This window comes from Narcine bancroftii, chromosome 8, assembly GCF_036971445.1.
Source record: "Narcine bancroftii isolate sNarBan1 chromosome 8, sNarBan1.hap1, whole genome shotgun sequence".
Classification (NCBI taxonomy): Eukaryota; Metazoa; Chordata; class Chondrichthyes; order Torpediniformes; family Narcinidae; genus Narcine; species Narcine bancroftii.
This window is the reverse complement of record NC_091476.1, coordinates 27806112-27830070: the sequence shown is the minus strand read 5'-3', so window position 1 is coordinate 27830070 and position 23959 is coordinate 27806112. Positions and strand designations below refer to the sequence as shown.

Here is a 23959-nt window from a genome sequence, read left to right as displayed (position 1 = left end):
CCTCCTCAATCTTCTTTGGAAGTGTCGGCACTGCTGCTCCTTCCTGATGAATGAGGAGGTGATGTGGGTCCAGGATAGATCATCTGTATTATGAACACCAAGGAACTTTGTGCTCTCCATGACAGAACCATTGATGTGTAAAAAGGTCATCCTTAGTCCTCCTGAAATCATGTCCTTTGTCTGCAAGGTCAGCATGGATTCATGTACAGCAGATTGTGTTTGGCAAATCTGATAAGAGATTTTTTGAAGAGGTAGCAAAGATGGTTGGTAAGGGTAGGGCAGTGGATGAAAGTCCCACATGGGAGGCTAGTCAGGAAAGATAAATAACATAGCTGGTGAGCTGGCCTGTTGAATTCAAGACTGGAGTCAGAGAGTAGTAGTTGAAGGATAGAGTCATGGAGTCATACCAAGTAGAAATGGGCCCTTCAGCCCAACTTTCCCATGCCAACCAACATGTCCCAGCACACTAGTCCTACCTGCATGTCATATCCATGTATCCATCAATGTCTCTTAAACAGTGAAATAATACCCACCTCAATCATCTCCTCAGCCAGCTTGTTCCATTCACCCATCACCCTCAGTGAAAAAAGTTAGCCCTCAGATTTCAATGAAATCACTCCCCCCCCACCCAACTTTAACTCATTTCTTCTGGTTACTGATTCCCCTACTCTGGGCAAAATACCCTCTGCTTTTTCCCAGTCTATTCCTCTCATGATTTTGTGCATCACCTCTCATCCTCCTGCACTCCAAGAAATAAAGGCCTATAGCTTAGGTCCCATGTCCTGGCAACGTCCTTGTAAATCCTCTCTGCACCATTTCCAGCTTCACAACATCTTTTCTGTAGCACCAATGTCTTCTACAATTGCAACATGATCTCCCAACTTTTATACTCAATACTTTGACTGATGAATGCCAAAATGCCAAAAGCCTTTTGATCATATCATTTTCTGATTGAAGGCTTGTGATCAATGTTGTGCCACAAGAGTCCATGTTTGTCATCTCTTATCAATGATTTGGATGGCAATATAGTTAACATGATGAATACATTTGTAGATGACACTGAAATTGGAGATACTATGGACTGTGAGGTATGTGAAGAAGGCATTTGGTATCTTCATTGGATGAGATGTAGAGTACAGAAGATGGGACCCCATGTTTCAGCTGTACAAGGTATTTCGCGAGTCCACACTTGGAGCACTGTGTGCAGATCTCTTTGCCCAGCTTTAGGAAAGACATCAATAAATTTTAATAGTCATAATCAGCTTCTACTGTGTTGTGCAAATAAATTTTAAATTGGAAGAGGTGCAGAGGAGATTCACCAGGATGTTGCTGAGAATGGAGAACTTGAATTACAAAGAGATTTGGATAGGCTGGATATTTATTCCTTAGAGGTTGAGGGGTGATCTTTTTGAAGTTTACAAAATCATGAGGGGCATGCACAATGAGAATGGCCACAGTTTTTTTTCCCCCCAAGGTAGGCAATTCTAGAACAAGAGAGTATAGGTTTAAGGCAAAAAGGGAAAGATTTAAAAGGAACACAAGAGACAACGTTTTTAAAATCAGAGGTTGACTCACACCTGCAACAAACTACCAGAGGAATCTGTAGAACAGTGGTCTCAACCTTTTTCCTTTCCACTCCCATACCTCTTTAAGTATTCCCTGTGCCATAGGTGCTCTGTGATTAGTAAGGGATTGCTTAAGGTGGTATGTGGGTGGAAAGAAAAAGGTTGAAAACCACTGTTTTAATTGTACCTAAATGACTCGTTATGTGCACGGTTTCATAACTCCAAAGGAAATGGGCCAATGACAATTTTTCTCAAGCAAAATATTTCAGTAACAATTGAATCTAGAGCAGTGATTCTCAGCCTTCTCTTCCCACTCACATACCATCTTAAGCAATCCCTTACTAATCACAGAGCACCGATGGCATAGGGATTACTTGAAGTAGTAGGTGAATGGAAAGAAAAAGGTTGAGAACCACTACTGTAGAAGCAGGTGCAAAAACAATTTTTAAAAGTCATTTAGACAGATTTATGGATAGGTGTGGATTTTAAGCATATGGACTAAATTCAGGTAATTTTTAAAAGTTTTTAAATTAGATATACAGCACTGTAACAGGCTGATATAGCCCTAAGAATCCATGCCGCCCAAATTACGCCCCATTAACCTATACCCCAGTATGTTTTTGAAGGGTGGGAGGAAATCGGAGCCCCTGGGAAACTCACACAGACGGCATGGGATTCAAACTCAGGACCAATCCCAATCACTGGCACTGTAAAGGCATTGCACTAACAGCTTTGCCAAACGTGCCACCCTAAATGTAAATTTAGGTAAATGGGATTTGGCCAGAATGCCAACTTAGTTGGCATGGACTAGTTGGACCAAGGGGCAGGTTGCAAGCTGCATGACTCTCTCCAACATATATACTAAAATGTTGCAATAATTCAAAAATATTTAACTATCATAAATGAAACACAGGTGGTTACATAAAATTAGGCATGAAGCAAATTGCAGGTTTTGTAATACAAGGGCAATGGAAGTGTCTCAATTGAACGATCAAAAGTAATAAACTTCCTCTATAGTAGGGTTGAATCTGATTGTCCAGGTCTCTAAATTCCCTCCTTCAGTTGTAGCAAGAGGTTAAAACAACATCTTTACAAGTCCACTGTTTTATGGTTTGAAGTTGATGCCAAGCTCCAAATAACATGTGTTCAGCACTCAAAGTAATGCAAAAGAACATCAGGATAGCAATTGATAGGGAGTGAATTTCATACTTTCGTTGCACAAAATGTAGCAACCTGACCTTGCCTCTTTTTGGCATCAATACAATTATCAAGAAACTTGAGATGCAGCATAGTCATCTTAGATGCAAATAAATAAAGAAATCACACAAAAAAAAGTACTTGGAAACTTTGCAGTGTATAAATTTACAAACTATCAGCTATAATTTCAATGGTTATATAATGAAAATTATTGAAAAATTAAACACAGGCATAGAACTATGCAAAACATTAAAAGAGAAAAGTACAATTGTGTTTAACTGAGTACAGGTACTCAGATGTCCTCTATCTGGACATCTAAAATCCGGAAAGCTCCAAAATCCGGCAATTGGGGAGAGAGACAGCAGCGCGAGTCGGGTGGGCCAGAGACCGGCAGCGCGAGTTGGGCAGGCGAGGGGTAGACTGGCAACGTGAGTCGGGCAGGCGAGGCGGGGGGGGTGGGGGGGGGTTGGGGGAGACCAGCAGCGCGAGTCGGGCAGGCGAGGGGGGGAGAAAAACAGCAGTGTGACTGGAAATTTTGTTTTGTGACTTCATTTGACCACCTTGACCAAAACTGTTTCTCTTTCTCAATCCTGCCTGATGCTGCTTGATCTGCTCTGGGGTTCCACGCGTTTTAGTTTTACATAAAAGAGGAAATATTGAAATGAAATTAGAAAACTGAAAGTATCCCCAAAAAATGGTCCAGAAATGCAGAACCCTATGTGGAATTTTGCATTGCTACTCAATTAGCTTCAGGGATCACAAGCAAAAATTGATGGAAAAACAGCCATAGCTGACACCAGTGTTGACAACTAAGACTAGGGATTGAGGGAATGGTTAGCAAATGGAGGATTAGAGTTGATGAGATGTGTGGCTCTAGGATTCATGGAGAGAGAAGAGTTACCATCCAGAAGTGCACAGAGGAAGGGAGTCTGCTGCAAGGTCCCTCTAGTCCAGTGGTTTTCAAATTGCCCCCCTGAACTCACATTCCACCTGAAGCAATCTCTTCTTAATCATAGAGCACTTATGGTATAGGAATTGCTTCAGGTGGAATGTGATTTTAAGGGGGCATCTTGAAAATCACTGTTCTAGTTTATCGTAAGAAAACATCCTATTGGTATTTGCAAAGGCCCTTGCACCTGGTTCAGTTTTGGAATAAGGAGTTCCTGAATTGATTTTCTGCAAGATAACCTGCCACATATAATCAGACAGAAACAAACACACATTTACAGTCACAGAGATTAGGCCTAATAATATAGCACTGGAAATACCAATTTCTAGTCCACTATAAATGAAAACTATCACAAAACCTGAAAAAGCTACAATTATATTTAATGAGGCTTATTCAGCTGGGGACCATCATCTTCAAAACATTGAAGTGGGTAAGGGGTCAATGATAACATTCTTATTAGAAGCTCACAATTATGAATCAAAGTAAATAATAGTCTGGAATAAATGAAATGCGAGAATGTCCAAATTAGAACTCATTAAAACATATCACCTGAAATCCGTGCAATTGTGATATCAGAGAAATTGCCCTATAATTTATTGCCAAATAGAATTAACAGGACTGGTGAATCGGAATGATTAAAGATTTGTAATTGACCCATGTTCAGGGGGATTTCAGGATTTCTTACCTGATGCAGTCATTTGTGCAAGATAAAGCAGGTAAAGGGAGGTAGCATCAATCTGCAGGTGACCCCATTTGTCATCTTCAACCACTGTATCGCATGTTACATTGTTATATTTTGCGTGAAGTGCATCATTTGTGTTTAGGGACTGTTTGAATTTTTCAACTTTATTCATCTATGTGAATAAAAGAATATCATGAGCAACAGCAAAATATTACACGTTTGACACATGAACACCTGACGCAATGAGGAGTTCTTCTGCGAGCAGACTAACAGGGTATCTGTAACATGCATACAATCATGTATAGAGCAAAATTTACAGAGTATTGAGTTAAAATGAAGATAGCAATTAATACCAAGTAAGGAGAGAAAGGTGATACTGTTGTCTCCTGTCTGCAGTGAAGAAACCGAGTATCAGCTTATTGGTGCCCACTTTCACACTCTTGAGCCTCCCCAATGGAAGGAAGGAAGAGAATATGCTGGGTCCTTCACTATACTGGCTGCCTTCTCCCCAATGGAAGGAAGGAAGAGAATGTGCTGGGTCCTTCACTATGTTGGCTGCCTTCTCCCCAATGGAAGGAAGGAAGAGGATGTGCTGGGTCCTTCACTATGCTGGCTGCCTTCTCCCCAATGGAAGAAAGGAAGAGAATGTGCTGGGTCCTTCACTATGCTGGTTGCCTTCTCCCCAGTGGAAGGAAGGAAGAGAATGTGCTGGGTCCCTCACTATGCTGGCTGCCTTCTCCCCAATGGAAGGAAGGAAGAGAATGTGCTGGGTCCTTCACTATGCTGGCTGCCTTCTCCCCAATGGAAGGAAGGAAGAGAAGGCAGCCAACAAAGGAAGGAAGAGAATGTGCTGGATCCTTCACTATGTTGGCGAGGCAGCAGGAAATGTAGATGGAGTCCAGTTTGCATTATGTTCTGAGGTGCATCCATTACCTTCTGTAGCTTCTTTCAATGTTGAGCAGAGCAGTTCCTACCCCATGCTGTGATGCCTCAAGTAAGTTTTTTTTAAATAGTGCCCCTAACAAAGTTGTTAAGAAACAAGTGAGACATGCTGATCTTACATCATCTTTGAAATAAGTAGAAGCATTGGTGTCAAAGTGCTTATTGAGGTCAGGTCATTAAAGATGTTTATTCCCAAGAACTTGAAGGTATCTACCTTTTCCAATTCAATGTCTCTGATGATGTGCACACGAGTGTGGTCTCCTCTTTCACTCCTGCAATCAATGATTATCTCCTTCGAATTACTGACAGAGAGGGAAAGGGAGAATTAAGTCTCTTTCCTGGAAAGAGAAGTGGAGATAATCCAGGAAATTATAGGCCAGTGAGTTTTCAGAATTGGCTTGCCCATAGAAGACAGAGGTTAGGGGTTAAAGGGTATATTTTGGCTGGAGATCAACGATTAGTGGTTTTCCTCAGGGATTGCTGCTAGAATTTCTGCAGTTTGTGAGATCCATGAATGACCTGGATGGGTTAGAAAGTATGCAGATACACAAAATTGGTGCAATTGTGAAGAGTGTTCCTAAATGAAGAGCGCTACTAAAAGATACAGCAGGATATAGATCAGTTACAGATATGAACAGAGAAATGGTCGATGGAACTTAATCTTAGCAAGTGTGAGCTGTTGCACTTTGGGAGGTCAAATGTAAAGGGAAAGTGTACAGTTAATAGCATTGACGTATACAAGGATTTGAGAGTGTAGTCCATAGCTCCCAGTAAGTAGCCACACAAGTAGGTAAGATAGTAAAGAAGGCATGTGGCCTTCATAGATTTGAGTGAGAAAGTCACACTGCAGTTATATACTACTTTGGTTAGGCAATAATTGGAATACAGTGTTCTATTCCGTTTACCCCATTACAGGAGGAAGTGGAGGGTTTTAAAAAGTACAGGGATATTTTCTCTGCCACATTGGAGGACTGAGGAGAGACTGATAGAACATTATAAAATGAGAGTCATAGATAGACAGTCAGAATCTTTTTAAGCATCAGAAACACATCAAATACTGGAGAGCATGCATTTCAGGTGATAGGAGGAAAGTTTAAAGGAGATGAGCAGGATGGTTTTTTGTTACACTGAGAGTGTTGGGTGCCTGGAATGGGCTGCTGGGGACGATGATGGAAGCAAATACAATAGTACTGCTTAAAAGGCTTTAACAGACATATGAAGATGCAAGGAATGGAGGAATATGGATCATGTGCAGGCAAAAGAGATTTAGTTTAATTTAGCATTATGTTCAGCACAGACAGGACCTGTTCCCATGGTGTACCATTGTATAAACTTACCTAAGATGATTGACATCCTGTGCAAGGACAAAAAGGCTGCTGTAACTTCAAGACAATCACAGAATTCTTTAGGAGAAATTATACTCAATTGGTTAATACTGACAGTCACTTCTCCAGGTCGTATTTGTTTTTTTTTAATCTCCAGTCACTCCACAAGCATTTTTCCGAATTCAGAATAAATAATTAACACTGAATCCTAATTTGAGATCTGTTAGATTTTTTCAAACTGCTTTGGTTTTAAAAATGCATACACAAAAGCTCAGGAAAAAATAGTTTCAAGGATGCAAACAAGGATTAAATGCTCAAAGTTTGCTTTGGGAAACATGACTGGCTATTTTTCAAAGTAATCGAGATATGTTACAACATTAAGTATCATGGAACAGTATGAAGTGCTGAATATAACTAATTACTTTACAAGCCAAGGATATGATGTGAATGATTTTGTACCTGTTTCATCATGCAGTGTAGCAATCCACGCATCAGTTTCACCACACTCTGGAAGATGAAATATAAACCAGTTCACGTTAATATGCAGTCAGCAATTCCTACCAGGCCATGACCCTCAAGTAACCCTTTTCTGGCACTTCTGCATGCACCTCAGCTTTCACATGACATTTTCAAACTGTTCAGAGATTAAATTACAATAACTCAGTCAGTCCAATATAGTGGAACAAACGCAATGCACGCAGTAAGAAAATAAAATTAACTTGAAATTCTAATTACATAGGCAGCTTTAAATAATTTCAAACTTTTTAAAAATGTTTAACTAACCAAAGATTTTGGAAATGCAAAGGTGCCCCCCTGGAAAATATAACTTATAATCTTAGAAAGAAATATGAAGTATTTGTTAAAATATGCCAACCTTATTTGAATTCTACTGGCTTAAGGATATCATTAACTTTTCCAAGAAGGTTTAAATAATAGTTAGGTTAATAGCCTTGAATTCCTGAAAATCAAGATATGGACCAATTAATGAAGGCATGCTCAAACATCCCTTCTTTTTGGACATTTTTTTAATGTTAGCAGTTGGAAGGGGGTGGGGGTGGGATTTGGACAATCATATAACATATAACATAACAATTACAGCACGGAAACAGGCCATTAGGCCCTTCTAGTCCGCACCGAACCAAACACCCCTTTCTAGTCCCACCTCCCTGCACAATGCCCATAATGAGACTCTGTAATTTAAAAGTACTCTTTATATGAAGTATGTAATAATGTTCTATGAGTCTTGGAAAAGCTACAATATTAAAAAAACAACCAAAGGTTGATTATCCCAACATTATATTATATCTTTCACTCATTAATAGTCCAAGCTTGGCAGTTACTTTCTGTATGGCAGTTGGCAGAATCATAAACGGCAATGAGGAAGCATGCAGGAGTGAGATAGATCAACTAGTTAAGTGGTCTCACAACAACAACCTTACACTCAACATCAGCAAAACCAATAAGCTGATTGCAGATTTCAAGAAAGAGAAACCAGAACAACACAAACTAGTCCTCATTGAGGGGGTCAGCAGTGGAGAGGATAAAGAACTTCAAATTAGTGGCACCCATGTCAATGCAATCATGTAGAAGGCTATGTTTTGTTAGGAGATTGAGGAGATTTGGTACGTCACCAAAGACTTGCAAATTTCTACAGGAGAGCATTCTGACTGGTTGATTCAATGCATTGGACAGGAAAAGGCTATGGAAGGTTGTTAACTCGGCCATTCTCATGAAGGGCATTAGTCTTCACTCTAACCTGGCCTCTATTATTAAGGCCATGCCCTCTTCTCATTGCTACCAATAGGAAAGAGCCTGAAGATGAACATCCAACGGTACAAAAATAGCTTCTTCTCCTCCACCATCAGATTTCTGAATGGATGATGAACTACAGACACTACCTCACTTTTTTTCCTTCTTTTGTACGAATATATTTTTTAAATAGTGTATTTATGGAATGTAATTTATAGCAATTTTGCACCTGAAATACAGAATATTGCTGCTGCAAAACAACAAATTTTGTGACGTTATGTTCATGACAATAAACCAGATTCTGATTCAGTTTCCAAAGAAGTCCCATTAGAACAAAGCAAACTGTTGTCTTGTTGAGTAGGGAAGGGGATTGGAGGTTGTGAAATGCTGTATCCATACATCCTACTTCCTCAATTTGCTCCCTTTAACTTCCTGTGATAAGTGATTGAATGGTTTTCAAAATCTTCTTTCAAGCAACCATTTTTCATTGAACTTTAGCCATGAACAGATTATTCAAATGGACTGAAGCAGACAAACTTTTTTTTTTGCACACAAACCCACAGTCATACAGTGAATAATCACCAGCAGGAATCCTGGCTAAATTTCCCATCAATTCTAATATTCCAGAAATTCAAGGTCAATTGTATTCCTATATCATTCTGCAGTTTCATCTTAAATGTATCAATACTGTGCCAGAAGGCACTGAACAGGTATATTTCATTCACACTTTTGGCATTGCAGTGAAGAGAGATAAATTAATAAAATATATGTTTAATAGGATGAATAAGATTTGGTAGTTTAGGTCACTTTTCACAAGAAAACATCACATTTCAAAAACAGAGAGAGAGATAAAAGCTCCAACAGTCATTGCAAAACAAGAGTAAAGAGGATGCAGAGTGAAGAGGCAGCAAAAGACCCCATTTCAAGAAGGGTTTTGAGTTCCAAGTTCAGCTTATTCGAAATCTCGTTAGTGGCTGGTTATTGTGTTTCTCCAGAAATAGGGGAAACCTGGTAACCTGGAAGAAGGCAAGTTTCTTCGGAAAGACACTTTAGTTGCTGATTGAAGGAAATCAGTTGATGTGTCCAACAAACCACAAACCTCTCTGCACCCACCAAAGACCTTCCTGTCTGCTAACAACTTAAGCTAAGGCACCAGAGCCTGTTGAATGTAATGACTATTTAATTCTGTGCACAGTACTGAAAACTGCGTGATACCAGTAAACTTGGAGAAGTGAACAGTAAAAGAATGGACAGTGAAAAAGAATCGTTTTGGCATACACATACATGTGCACTTAGAATTAGGAGGGGTTTAAGTAACTTAATAGTGATAAGTTAAATATTGATCTTATTATTCTGTATTAAGAAAATAAAACCAATTTTGTTTAAGTAGCTATTGTCTTGGTGAAATTCTGATGCTGCTAGTTTTTGAGTCATTGGGGCTCGTAACAGCAGTGTCCTTCTCATTAAATGACTGTGACCCATCACTAGAATAAAGCTCCTCTTTATACAATATACATTGGACAGTCTAACACAGAATTAGTCAAAGTTCAATAATGGTGGGAATAGTCAATGAATTTTGCAAGATTGTGATAAGGAAATGCCCAGACAAAATAGTTCACATTTTTGAGTAACTGGGACACAAAAGAGATCACAAATCTAATTCTGTGAATAAGGATCGAGTTGTCACCATAAAAAGAGCATAGGCTCCAATCTAATCTAAAAATTATGGTTCTGGGCAAATATAGGAGGCAAATAAAAGTTATCCTATTAAACCTTGCATGTGGATAGTAGAATCATTATTTGGTCAGTAATCATTTCTACAACTCTTTTGATACTGCCCACATTTTATAAAAAGAATTGCCAATTATGTGCAACATCTTACCTGCTCGAGCTCATAAGCTTTTGCTTTATCTTCGTCGCGATCAGCATTTTTGCGATAGGCCATTCCCAGACCCCAGACTGCCAGGATGCTGTACACATTATCACGCACCCAAGCATGCTTCTGATCAGCACTAGCAGGAAGTAACCCAGTTACAGAATTCTGCACAAAAGGAGAAATGGTCATGAATATGTTTTAAGCAACAAGTAAATAATCCCTTACAATTAACAATTCAGGTAGTAAAGGAATGATATCAAAAGTGAAATTATGGCAAGATTTTAAAAAAATCAGCAAATAAGATTAAAGAAAATACAATAAACAATAACAATTCAGGTAGTAAAGGAATGATATCAAAAGTGAAATTATGGCAAGATTTTAAAAAAATCAGCAAATAAGATGAAAGAAAATACAATAAAAACCCTGTTATCTGGAATTCAAGCAACTGACAGCCTCAAGCAACCGATTTAAAAAAATGGTGGAAAATAAATAGGTTTAAAATTGGCACGCATCGCTGTTAGTTCACCAATCACGCAATATGCAATCTCAAGCAACTGGAAAATTCACTTATCTGGCACCTACCAATCCCCATAGGTACCAGGGGTTTTACTGTACATATACTTTATAATTACATGCAGAGATAAAAGAATAACAAAGGAGAAATCAGATCCTTTCAAGAGGCAAAGCAGTAACCGACGTGCACAGGTAGAGAAGGTTGTTACAGATCTTAATGAATATTTCAAATACACATCAGTGAAGACAATTGGATGGGATAAACAGGAGGAAATATCAAGTGGATCAAACATCAGGTCTATTGTCTGGCAACAAAGCGGTGTCGAAGGAATAAAGGAAAGCTTAAATTGTACCATCTTTAAAAAGGAAGAAAGAGATAAAATGAATTAATGAAGGGGGAGTTTTTGTATTTAGTGGTGGGCAAATTACTGCCATCAGTTCTAAGCGACAGAACAAACTTTCATTTAAAAAAAGCATACATTCCATAAGAGCAACTTGCACGGATTATTTAAAAAAAAAAGCTCTGTTTCACAAACTAGATCTAATTTTTGATGAGCTAACAAAGGATCAGAGGTTAATGTATCTGACATATTCTCAGTGGATTTTTAGCTAGGCCAAACAAGCCAAGACAAATCTAGCTTATTGTACAAGTACAACCTGACAAAACAGTGTTCTCCAGTTCTTGGTGAAAAACATGCAGACACACAACCAGCCATAATACACATTCAGGCAAACAATACATATCCAGGACAAATGCACATAGATAAAAATAAATTAATTAATCTTGTTTTGTACATAAGAGTCTTGGGTAGTTAGTGTGAGCAGTTCCTTTAGTCGTTCAGCATTCTCACTGCCCACAGAGCACTGGCTAAAACAGTCAGATCTGCAGGAAAATAAATTTTAGAGGAAAGGGTGGGTGTTGTGGAAGGAAGTCAATGACTAGGAGGATGGCACAGGGCTCATTTCACAGTCTCTTGTTTTACATCATATTGATTTAAAAGTGAATACAAGGTGCATAACAAAGAAGAATGAGATGCTACTAAATTTGGACTGTGGGCTGATAATGAGGAGGGAAGCTTTAGATTAATTGGAGACATAGGCAACTGGTCTGTTGGGCATGAGATGGCAAATGGATTTAATTCAGAAGAATGAAGTAATGCATTCAGTGGTCTTGCAACTATGCAAAGGTGTGTGTGTGTATTGAGTGTGTACACGCACACACAAAATAATTGGGAGTTAAAGAAATGGGATGGCACAAAATGCACAAAAGCAGGGTGCATATATTTAAACATCATCAGAAGGATTAAAGTCTATATAAGGAAAATGTCAAGTTACCCAGTGTATCATTCATTGCCTGAATGAGTGATAGAGGCAGAAATCTCAATTTTCATAGCATCTGAAAAATAATCTCCTAGAAACAGGGCATCTGGAAAGAGGGAACATTGCTGGACAAAGAGACTGCAGAAGCTGGAAGTTGGAATAAGAAATAGAATGCTAAAAGAACTTAGCAGGAAATGCAGTATCCGTACAGGTTTGTCAATGTTTCATGTAGAGATCCTGCATCAAGACTAAGAGGAAAGAGAAAATACTGTCAGTGTATATAGCAGAACAAGGGGAGGGTGTGGAGAGAGGATTGAAAGGTGATGTGGAACCTGTTGGGGAGGAGATGGGGCTGGGCGATGGGGATGATGAACAAAGGGAAAAGAAAACCAGGTGGAGAGGTGAGTGTGTGCAATGAGGCATATACTGGGCATGAAGGTTACCTGGTTTCAGAAAATTTGATGTTCATACCATTGTGCTACATGTCAAAAAGAACAAGAGATGTGGTTCTTCCAGTTGTGTTTGGCCTCTCTGTAGCAATGGAGAAGGCCAAGAACAGAAAAATTAGTGCAGGAGTGGGAAGCGGATTTAAACAGTTGTTGTAGAGTAGCGTTTCCCAAGCTGGTTTCCACAGAAAGGCACAGGGATTCCGTGGAAGAAAGGGGTATTGATAACTAAAACTTGTAAAAAACTGTTTTTATATAATTTAAATTACTTTTTACTTTTGTTTCTAATTAGTGGCCTTGACGCTAACAAAAACAAAATGGCGTCTTGAGGCCTGACATCAGCACAGATGTCAGACCTCAAGACGTCATTTTAAACCAGACATGGATTTCTTTTGGCGTGAGGCTGGTCACATTTTCAAAATTTAAACTGCCTCCTACTCCTCTTGCTCACTTGCTCGCTCCCTCCCTCAACCATTCACTCCCTAAGCAGGGAGCGAGGTGCAGTGGAGGCGGCCTGAGCCACGACAGAGAGCAAGGTGCGGCAGAAGCGGCCTGGGCCTCACTGGGTAGTGAGGTGCTGCAGTAGCGGCCTGGGCTGTGGCGGAGAGCTAGTGCAGCAGAGGCGGCCTGGGCCACAGCAGGGAGTGAGGTGCGGAGGAGACGACCTGGGCCACAGTGGAGTCCGAGGTGCTGCAAGAATAGCCTGGGCCTGTGGCAGAGCAAGGTCGGGGGGGCCTTACTAAAACTCAGCCTAGGGCCCGGGTGGAAGTTAATCCACTACTAGAGAGTTTATTTTCTTTTTATATGCTTTATATTTATTTATTTATATGCTTGTGTATATACCAGGTCTTTTAAACTGTATATGACGATTGGGTTCCGGAATTTCCAAGTGCTCCCTAAAGGGTTCTGTGAGTTAAAAAGTTTGGGAAGCCCTGCTATAGATCATTGGATCGAAGGAAAATCCACTGGACCACAAGAGCGGCAGAGAGCATTACTGGGGAGCATTCTGCGCATCCCCCCCCCCACCAGCATTGACATGTTTTACCAGGATTATTTGAGGAGAATGCACAAAAATGTTGGGGAGCCCTATCACCTCGCACGCAGTATACACCTCGCATATAGTATACTCCCGTCGAGAAAGAGATACAGGAGAATCAGAGCCAGAACCACCATTCTAAGAAACATCTTCTTCCCATGGCGGTGAGACAGCTGAACACCTCATACAAATCTTCTGATACTCTATTATTTATTTAATAATATTTATTTATTTTTATATATGTATATAGGTACTACATATGTATCGTTTGTTTGTATGTGTGTTTGCATGTTTCTGCACTGAGGACTGGCGATTCCTCTTCCATCAGTTGCCTTTCTTTGTATGATCGGATGATAATGAACTTGAAAATGACATGCAGTTTAGCACAATGAAACTTGACTGTTTCAGTGACCCAGGTTCAAATCCGTGCTGCCTGGAAGGAGTTTGTACATTCTCTTCATGCCTGCATGGGTTTCCTCGGGTGTTCCTGTTTTCTCCCACCCTTTAAAACTTACTGGGGTTAATTGGTATACAGGCACGAAGGGCCTATTACCATGCTATACATCTAAATTTAAATTTAAAAAGCTTGAGATAGCCATTGTGGACAGCAGGCAGGTGCTCAGTAAAAAGTCGTCTCGTTTATGCTTGGTTCATTAATGTAGAAGAGGATACAATGCATTAAACTAGTTTGGACAGGAACACAGGTGCATACCTAAAGTGAAAGAAAAATGTGATGTCATAGCTATTGTAACATCAGTGGTGAAAAAGAGAAATAGAAGTTTAAAAAAAAACTAAAAATAACCTCAGAAATTTCTAATTATAATTCTTTAGACCAACTGGAGAGGAATGATACAGTACACTGCAGAACAGTTTTCCCCCATGATTATCAAAATGAATTTCCCACATGATTATCAACCTGTACATTACAGCACGTCCCTAATGAAGTCTATTATTACTACATCATGTAACTAATCAGTGTTGCAAGGTCAGCTCTCACCCAAAAGCCTTGTGATCACAACAATCAACTGAAAACAAGTTCATACTTTCCTCCTTTACAATCAATGAGAGCCATTGCTATAATTCAAAAATAAATACTCTTATCCAGCCCATTTTTAAAGATTACAAATGCCTTCAGAAAAGATGGACAAGCTTTTTGAAATGTGCATAGAGCACACATAAGAGTATAAACAAATAAATCAGACTGTAACTGAGAGGGCAGTGCGGTTAGCATAATGCTGTTACAGCGCCAGCAACCAGGGTTTGAATTCGGCCCTGTCTGTAAGGAGTTTCTACGTTCTCTGCATGTCTGCATGGGTTTCCTCCAGGTGCTCCAGGTCCTCCAAAGTGGGGTTGTAGGTCAATTGAGTGGCTTGGGCTCGTGCGCCAAAAAGGGCTGTTACCGTGTTGGATGTCTAAAACATTTTTTTTTTTAAATTAAATCAATACCTCCCAGCTACAGAAACAGATTACAAGTACAGGAAAAGGCCATTCAGCCATTTGAGTCTGGAGCATCATTCAATATAATCATGGCTGATCCAATGACTTCAGTCACCTATTCCTGCTTTTTTTCTATATCCCTTCATTCCTTTAGCCAACAGGACACATCCAACTCCCTTTGAATATATCTAATGAACAGGCCTTTACAACACTTTGAGGGATTTTCACAAGTTCACAACTCTCAGAATGAAAAAGTTTCTCCTAATCTCAGTCCCTAATGGTTTACTGTATGTCCTTCGACTGTGAGCCTGTGTTCTGGACTCATAAACTTCCTGCGACTCTTCTGTCTAGTCCTGTTATAATTTTATTTGTCTCAATTAGATCCTCTTTTGTTCACAATTCCAATGTGTATAATTCTAGTCTAATCAGTCTTTCCTCATACATCAGTACTGACATCCCAGGAATCAGTCTGAATAGCAAAAATGTTCTGCCTCAAATTAGGAGACTAAAACTGTGCACAATACTTACATTGTGGCCTCACCAAACCCCTATACAAATCTAGTAAGACCTCCCTGCATCTATTTTCAAAACCTCTTGCAACAAAACCTCTTCCAACATGCAATTTTTATTTTCCACATCTACCTGTACCTGCATTCCAAACTTCAGTGCACGATGCATCATTAAACCAGGTCTCGTGCCTCTGGTTTTCCAAATTTCTCATCATTCAGATAAAAGTCTGCCTGCCTATTATTGCCTCCAAAGTGGATAACGTCATATGTATCTACATTATACTGCACCTGTCATACATTTACTCATTCTTCTAATCTGTCCAGTCATCCTGCAGTCTCTTGGAATCTTTCTCACAGGGCACACTGCCAACCAGATTAGTGTCATCTGTAAATTTCGAGGTATTACATCTCCATCAAAATCTAATTTTCTTCCCATTAAATCAGAAATGTAACACGAGGCCTTTTACCTCTTCTCTTCCCCCCCCCCCATCTTGAGCATCCATTCTCAAAATGGGCCCAATGAGGCCCCCCCAGGAGGTCAGAGCATATTTAAGTAAAGGCCTTTTCATCTCGTGTAACATCAATATTTTTTCTTTTTTTAAAATGCAGTCTGTAGGAAAGAAATAATGAAGAAACAAAGACTTGACTGCTTCGCAGGGAAGGGGCCCCATAAACTTTGAGCAGAGTATTAAGGGGGGCACTGCCAAAAAAAAAAGGACGAGGATGGCAAATCTCAAGATTCAAATGTTCCTCCAGGTGAAGGAGCAATTCAATTGCATTTTTTTTCCAATTTAATTTCAAACATTTGATCTCTTCCGCCTAAAGGAAACCAATGAAGGGTGGATAAGAACTTTTGATAACACTTCTGTGGCCCAAGCTCTTCTATGCTTGTCACTTTAATCCTTTTATTTCTCACTATGATCTTCCTTGATCTTTAATCCTTTTATTTCTCATAAGATCTTCCTTGATCTTTAACTTTTTTTGCAATATAAACCTGTGAAAAATAATTTTCTCTTCCCACCAGAGGCATTACAGATTTCAGAACACAAAAATCAACAATTTCGGATGATCAGGCTTTTTCACTTGTATCAGAATTGACCAGTATTTAAAACAAACTTTGAAGAAGCTTGCAGCCTCAAATTAAATGCAATATTTTAAAATTTAATTTTTTTTTAAATTTAAACATAACAGGCCATTTCAGCCCACAAGTCCACACTGCCCAATTTACAGCAAATTACCAGTACGTTTTGAGTGGTGGGAGGAAACTGCCAGAGCCCCCCACCCCGGGGAGAACATACAGCCTGAGTGGGACTCGAACCCCAGCTTGGGCCAACCTGGCTCCAGGCTGACACTGGTGCGCTTGATTGATTGACTGACTTACACGGGATGACCACCACGGGTGGGTTCCAGGAGACCTGACCCAGCTCGTTCTGGGGAGGTGCCCCTCCCACTGCAACCACCCACCTGGTAACGCAGGATGGTGTTAGTCACCAGCCGGGCGTAGTAGTCCAACCGCACCCCGGAATTGCTGCGACTCCTCATCCTCAGCCCACCCGCGCCGGCTCCGTCCTCGAGACCGAACCTCAGCACTGACGTGGGCGGCGCCAGCCAGCGGCCCCTCCGTCTCCCTGCCCTGACAGCAAGCCGGCAGGGGAGGACGCTGCTTCGGCTCCCTGCACATGCGCACGCCGAGGCCTGCGCGCGCAGTGACGGGGCGCGGTTTGCCGGCAGCCCGCTGCTCCCATCAGGGGGAGGGGTTCTGTGGGCAGCCTGACTTGTGCTGACTCAGCGTTGTTGTCGGAGAACAGACGAGGGTGGCATCATATACAATCCTGAGATTCTTTTTTCTGCAGGAGAGGCAGAATTTCCACTCATGTAATACCAAAAAAAAACCTGTACACAGGGGGTACATGTGAACAAATAAAGAGCTGTAAACAGGTAGCAAATGTAAATAAACCGACTGTGCAAAACAGAGAGAACAAAATAAATCAAAGTCCACGAGTCCTTCAGCGAATCCCTGATGGAGTTTATCGTTGAGTCTCATGGTCACGGCTGATCCTAAACCCCGCTGGTGCCACCGATAACCTCTTTCGTGATGGCAGCAGTGAGAACAGAGCGTGCGCTGGGTGGTGTGGATCCTGGATGATGGCTGCTGCTCTCCGACGGCAGTGTTTCCTCGCTCGTGGGTGGGGTTTTGCCTGTGTTCTGGGCTGCGCCCACTACCTTTTCCAGGGGTTTACACTCAGGGGTATTGGTGTTCCCCCTACCAGACTGTGATGCAGCCGGCCGGTCAGGGTTTCTGGTGTCACACCAAACCTCCGGAAAATCCTGAAGTAGAGGCACTGACGTGCTTTCTTCACGATGCCCGTAAGGTGCTGGGTCCAGGAAAGATCCTCCAAAATGTAGGGTGTCATTTTGAAGGAGCAGCTATCATCACATTTCCCATAGTTCAAATTAAAGGGATTCAAGTTTTGGGCATTTTTGTTTTAATTATTACTCCCTGAGAATTTGATCTTTTCCACCACAATTACTTGACAGTTTTTTGGACGAAGAGCTGAGTGGTCCTGGCACAAACCAAACTTAGCACTGATATTTTCCATCTCTGGAGTGATCATTGAAAATCTACTGATGAGGGGGAGAAAAATGGCTGAATTAATTGGTCCTGCTATTTTTCAGCACAGTCATTTGAATTCAGTCTGTTGCCAACATAAATGTTTTTATAAGTTTGTTTAAGCAACGAAGCAGGGGTTGAAAATTATAGTAAGTCAGCCAGGTGTGGTGGGCCAAATGGCTTTATTCAGTTCCTATGTGTATGGAACCCAGGGTCTAACTGTTAAAGAAAAAGTCTCTCATGATCCCAACAGATAATAAGAAAAACAATTAGATTAGAATGTTGTGCAGTGGCACAATTCCTTCTAATTTTCAGTTATAAGTAAAACAAATTAATGTTTACAATTTTTGGCAGATTAGTCATATCATAATAATGCTAAGAATATGCATTGTGGAGAAGAAAAAATTACATTGGAAGCCTTAGAAAGAGGTGAACAATAAGTTGTATGTCCCCCAGGCTCTGAAAAGAATTTTTAAATTATTGGCCTGTCCAGTCTATACCGTGAGCAAATTAATCTTCTCCAAAGGATGTTGGACAGAGGATTTTCTGGGATTCTGCTCTGCATTTCTGGTGTAATCATTTCTCATGTATTGAAAGATTCCCTTCTATTGAAGAAAGACAAACAGCCGTTAAATATTAATCTTAAAATATCTTAAATGTTCTTTCCTGATGAGAAATTACATTGCAGAAATTTTACTCATTTAAAAACAAATTGGCTTTAAAAATTAAGAAATTGCTAAGTTTTCACCTTCTGATCCTTCTTGGCGTTGACTTAGTTGTCTGAGTGATGCTTTTCCCAGAATCTTCCATTGAGGAATTGTGAGAACTGTTGTTTGCAAGTTGCCTACTGGATACTGGTATCCTGCAATCTCCTTGTTAATTGTCCAGAGCTCCAAAAGGATTGAAATGTGTGGAAGAAATAATACTATAATTTGATTAGTTCCTTTTGACTTTTTTTTAATGAATTTTGGTTTTTGTTTAGAAATACACCTATTTCTGATAGACATTTCCAATGAATTAAATTCAGGCAAGCTGGTTAAAACAAAAGGGAATCACTTTTTTTGGAAACAAAATTAAGCATAGCTCAGAGGAGTATAATTGAAATATATTTTATTTACAGACCAATATTGAAATAAGCACTTCTGGTTACAATACAACACATATTTCGATCAAAGTCCAAAATGAGAAATTTTCTCTTTGATGACTTAATATATTTGAAAGACTTTATGTCAGTGCAGTGATGTTTAAAAAAATACTAAAAGGCATTGCCTTAATTAATACTCATTTAGAAGTTCACAAATTTCTCAGATTACTTTTAAACTTTTCTTGTCTCCTGCAGAGCTCAGCCTTTCAGATTGGATTTGGTCCTGGACATCCTACTTGATAGCTTATTTTCATCATTGTTGCTGAAAGCCTCACTCAACTGCTTGAAAATGTTGCAAGCTACCAAGCCTGGTCTTCCAGGAGACATAAAAGACTGCAGTGAAACACAAAAGTCCATCAAAAACTGCAGATGCTGGAATCTGAAGCCAAAAAAAAGACCAAGTTGCTGGAAGAACTCAATGAGTCCATTAGCATCGGTGGAGGGAAATGGAGAGTTAACGTTTTTGGAAGAGATCCTTCATCAAGTTAGTCTTCCATATTGTGCAAGGTAAGCATATAGATGAGGAAATTCTAGGCAGTTGGTCCAGGGGAAGGCAAGATCTGTCCCAAAGTTTTTATTTGCAGATCATAAGATCATACACATGAAGGAAGAAAGGAGAGTAAATAAGACTTGTGGTGTGGTTATAGTCCTTCCTCTTGGTCCACACATGATTTAATTTTCTTAATCCATTTCATCTTGATTGATAAGTAGAACTTTTCATCAGGACACAAATTTAGAATATGTGCACTGCCCATCCCTACGGAATACAGAAACATAGATTATACATCAGAATGTGTAGCATTTATGGAGTCTCTTATAACACTGGACAACAAATATTTTGCTTCCTGAACACTTTTGGGTGTATTTTATGGATTTTGGGCTGCTGATCACCTTAACATTTTCCTATCACATACCGTTTTTTAGATATAACCTATTTTTTGTGATTTCCTGTCCTATTTTAAGCATGCTTCAAGTAAGCAAAACCATGAAGTGGAACACGTCATTGAAAATTAATTTTCTGCATTCGGAGTTGGACTTCTTCCCTGCTGATCTTGGTGCAGTGAGTGACGAACATGGTGAAAGGTTTCTCCAGGACATTGCGACCATGGAAAAGCGGTATCGGGGCAATTGGAATCCATGAATGCTGGCCGACTATTGTTGGAAACTGACAAGAGAGGGATCAGGTGCTGAGTACAAACAAAAATCAGCGACATAACATTTTTAGGTCAGTTGATCTTACATAATGTGTCAGTATCATTATGTGATTAAACACGCTAAATTTAATAAAAGTTAATTTTATATTTCTCCAACTTCCTACCTGATACAACAAATCTGAAATTATCTTGAAGTTGTCCATTATAATCCCCAATTTGTTGTCCAGTGTAATCAATGTTGATCATCAACAATTCTTTCTACAGTATTGCTACATCTTTTCACTGATAGTGAGGAAAGTTACTCTTTTTGCCACAATTTCTAAGAAACCTTAAAACTTTTTTTTTATCAGTAGCACTTTACACAAGTGAACAGGCAAGCATGCAATTTACTTTTAAACTCTTAGTGCTCATGAGACAGAAATTTGTACATGAACAAATAACAACAAATGCCTTTTTATCCGCGCAAACAAAATGATTCCAAAAGTTTGATTCAATCTGTTAGTAAACTACAATTTATTTCCCGTGATTCTTTGAAAAATAAGTTAATTAAAAGAAGTAAACCTTTCATTTGAGCATTTGAGCACTTGACCAAATTAAAAGTGTCATTATCAATCTCATTGGAAGATTCAGTAGTAACAATACTGGGAAAATTACCTCAATTTTCCATCATTACGTCATGAAACTGAGAGCAACTTTGCAATTTTTTTACAGCTTTCTGATATCGAGTGGAAATTGCATGAACATATGAATATTTATAATATCCCTTATACATAGTTAGAAGAGAAAAACTTGCTGACTCCCTACAAATGTTCCTATGTATTTTGTTTCCTTATATGAATATCTCAAAATAGAATGAATTTTATAATTAAAAGAACTTCAAAATTTCAGCTGCAACTTTAAACATACATACATGATATAATCCTTATTTATTACCTTATATAATGTTTAAATAATAAGTTTCTGGTTTCCTGATTGAGAATTCTTAATTTGATTCTCTGCTCAGGCCATTTGATTTATTTTTAAAAATTTAAACATATAGCATGGTAACAGGCCCTTCAGCCTACAAGCTTGAGCCATCCAATTGACCTGCAACCCCATACGTTTTGAAGGATGAGAGGAAAATGGAGCACCCTGAAGAAACCCACACAGTCAGGGGGAGAACGTATAAACTCCTTACAGACAGCGCCAATTTCAAACCTGGGCCACTGATGCTGTGACATTGTTGCATTAACTGCTATGCTAACTGTGCCACCCCATTTGATCTCTCTCTTGTTCAGCAGCTGGGATATCTGAAATAATTTCAGTACACACTGAATCAGTGGATCTAGATTGGGATTTTTTTTTAAATTCAGTGGGTGAATCGTCACTGCAGGAGGCACATCCTGAGTATGAAACTTTTCACAGATAGTTAGTCTGGCATGAAAAGTGGCATTTGGTTCTGCAACAAGTTAAAAATAATAATAAATGAAGAATTTAACCAGTGTACCTGGAGAGGATGAAACAGTTCTTGGTATTAACTCAGACATTAATACATCGAAACAAGCAATGCCATACCCTGTAGTGGGAGCAAGATTACCAGGGAAAGAAAAGCTACGAGGAAACTCACTAACCTCCTCACCCGCCACCACCTCTGGGAAATGGGTTGAAAATAGATCAAACACAGAAATCTTCCAGTTTCAATCCAAGACCAAATGCATATGAATATGGAGCAAAAACTGCAATTTGACAGTAATTGGCAGAAGAGTTTGGGGAGTAAAAGGTTTCAGTTGAAAAGATTTGCTAATTTAAAATAGAGAGTATAATTGAATGGTTATGAATTTATTTTATCAATTCAAAGCTATCAACTTTTAAGCAAAGGGATTGGATTAAACTGCACAAAAGGAGCATTAACTCTTAAGCCTTCCATAAAAGGAGAGGTTCAGCTGTTTATTCATTGCTATTTTGCACGTGGAAGGTGGTGTGAATTGCAGAGTCTGAGACGCTACACGACACAGTACATGACTTGTAGTTATAAAATATGATGGAGGTTATGTACAAGCAATTATTTGTTCCCAGAATAATTACCACACACTAGCTTTACCTGCAAGTTTTTGTGCTGCACTCATAGTTGTGCTGACAATGGGCATGAATGGGTTTACTGCCTGTGACCATCCTCCAGAAAGGAGTGTTCCTGGAAAGACGTCTAAGATGAGGAAATCTCTGGGAACCTTCATTCTGTGTGGGCACTGAATCCAGCTTGAAGTAAAAAGAAGTACCAGATATTTATTAAAGGAAAAATAAATAAAAACTACAAACAAAGGAACAGATTTAATTCATAAGTGACACCTGAAATTAATTATTTCTGATGCCTGAGTGGAATAAAACAGTTTAAGAAATATGCCGTTAAATATGAAAGTCTTCAGATGCTGGGGTCGAGAGCAATACACAAATGTGCTGGAGAAACTCAGCAGGTCATGCAAAATCTATAGAAAGTAAAGGGTAAACAATGTTTCGGCCTAAGCCCTTCATCAAGGTATGAATCCTTACTTTAACAAAGGGATCAGTCCCAAAACATTGGTTACCCTTTACTTCCTATTGATGTTGCATGACCTGCTGTGTTTCTCCAGTGCATGTGTGTATTGCAACTCAAGAAATATACATAGGTCACAAGGGAAGTTTGTGTAAAATGGGATAAGGACAATTCTCAGAGAATAGATCACATATTGATTTTTTTTTGTTCAGGAGTCTCTTAATGGGAATCACATGAGGCCATCAATCAATCCATTGATATAACTTTATTTTGATCCACCTTCACTGAGTCTCCACTACATTTGGATATTTTTACCCTAAGAATGTTAAACCTGTTTGTAAGCAATAGAAAATGAATTGGACTAGAAAATCTACTGCAGAGTTAAATATCTTTGTACATTACATGATGAAAATATACCAAAAGCTCAATTACTAAACTGAATCCAATGCTTAATGAGCCATTAATGTACCTCAAAACTGTTTTTCCGAGTCCTCTGTGCCGATGGCATGTTGAATGCAAAGGCCAACAGGTACAAACCATGGTATCAAATGCTGACCAAAGTCCATATCAAGCATTATTTGTCCTGTAAATACAAGGCCAGCAGCCAGCAGAAGCTTTGCAATCTGAGATAGACCTGAACTAGAGGGTTGTGACTAGCTATTATTTTAAGGGGAAAATCCTCCACCAGCTCTTCCCTTGATTCATTCTACTCCTCCATGTCTGATTGATGGATCCATTCCTCAACACTCCCCTGATCATACCTAATTGTCCATCATTGCTCACCCCTGTCCTCTTTGCTCTCATGATCTATTCTATTTACTTTCTGATCCTCTCTTGCTCTGGATCCTTTCTTCTCACCCCAACATCTCCACTCCCAAAAGTTCCTTCCATTATCCAGGTTCATTGCTCAATTGACTTCCGCTGGAGTTTCTAGAGTGGGTGGGAGCTTGAGTATTTGAAAGGCCAGTCTAATTGAATACAATATACCGAGCCTT

At 39.5% G+C, this 23959-nt stretch overlaps 2 protein-coding genes across 6 annotated transcripts in view; both read right to left on the bottom strand.

Annotated features, from left to right (window-relative positions):
- Positions 1 to 17230, bottom strand: part of LOC138740550 (phosphorylase b kinase regulatory subunit alpha, skeletal muscle isoform-like) — a 96180-nt gene extending 78950 nt beyond the window's left edge. For 2 of the 4 annotated variants that reach the window (XM_069893376.1, XM_069893378.1), the window contains exons 1-4: positions 17011 to 17230; positions 10292 to 10450; positions 7120 to 7167; positions 4397 to 4565 (exon numbers count right to left, since the gene is read on the bottom strand). In XM_069893376.1, coding sequence (XP_069749477.1) covers positions 4397 to 4565; positions 7120 to 7167; positions 10292 to 10450; positions 17011 to 17088 — 454 coding nt within the window. In that variant the 5' untranslated portion in view covers positions 17089 to 17230. Of the gene's footprint in view, positions 1 to 4396; positions 4566 to 5549; positions 5638 to 7119; positions 7168 to 10291; positions 10451 to 17010 lie in introns of those variants that run through there. The other 2 variants (XM_069893377.1, XM_069893379.1) reach the window with 2 other exon arrangements.
- A 2027-nt stretch (positions 17231 to 19257) lies between these two features.
- leap2 (liver-expressed antimicrobial peptide 2) overlaps positions 19258 to 23959 on the bottom strand; it is a 61881-nt gene continuing 57179 nt past the window's right edge. Inside the window, exons 5-6 of one of the 2 annotated variants that reach the window (XM_069893371.1) lie at positions 22536 to 22690; positions 19258 to 20058 (exon numbers count right to left, since the gene is read on the bottom strand). In XM_069893371.1, coding sequence (XP_069749472.1) covers positions 20022 to 20058; positions 22536 to 22690 — 192 coding nt within the window. In that variant the 3' untranslated portion in view covers positions 19258 to 20021. The remainder of the gene's footprint in view (positions 20059 to 22535; positions 22691 to 23959) is intronic. The other variant, XM_069893375.1, reaches the window with a different exon arrangement.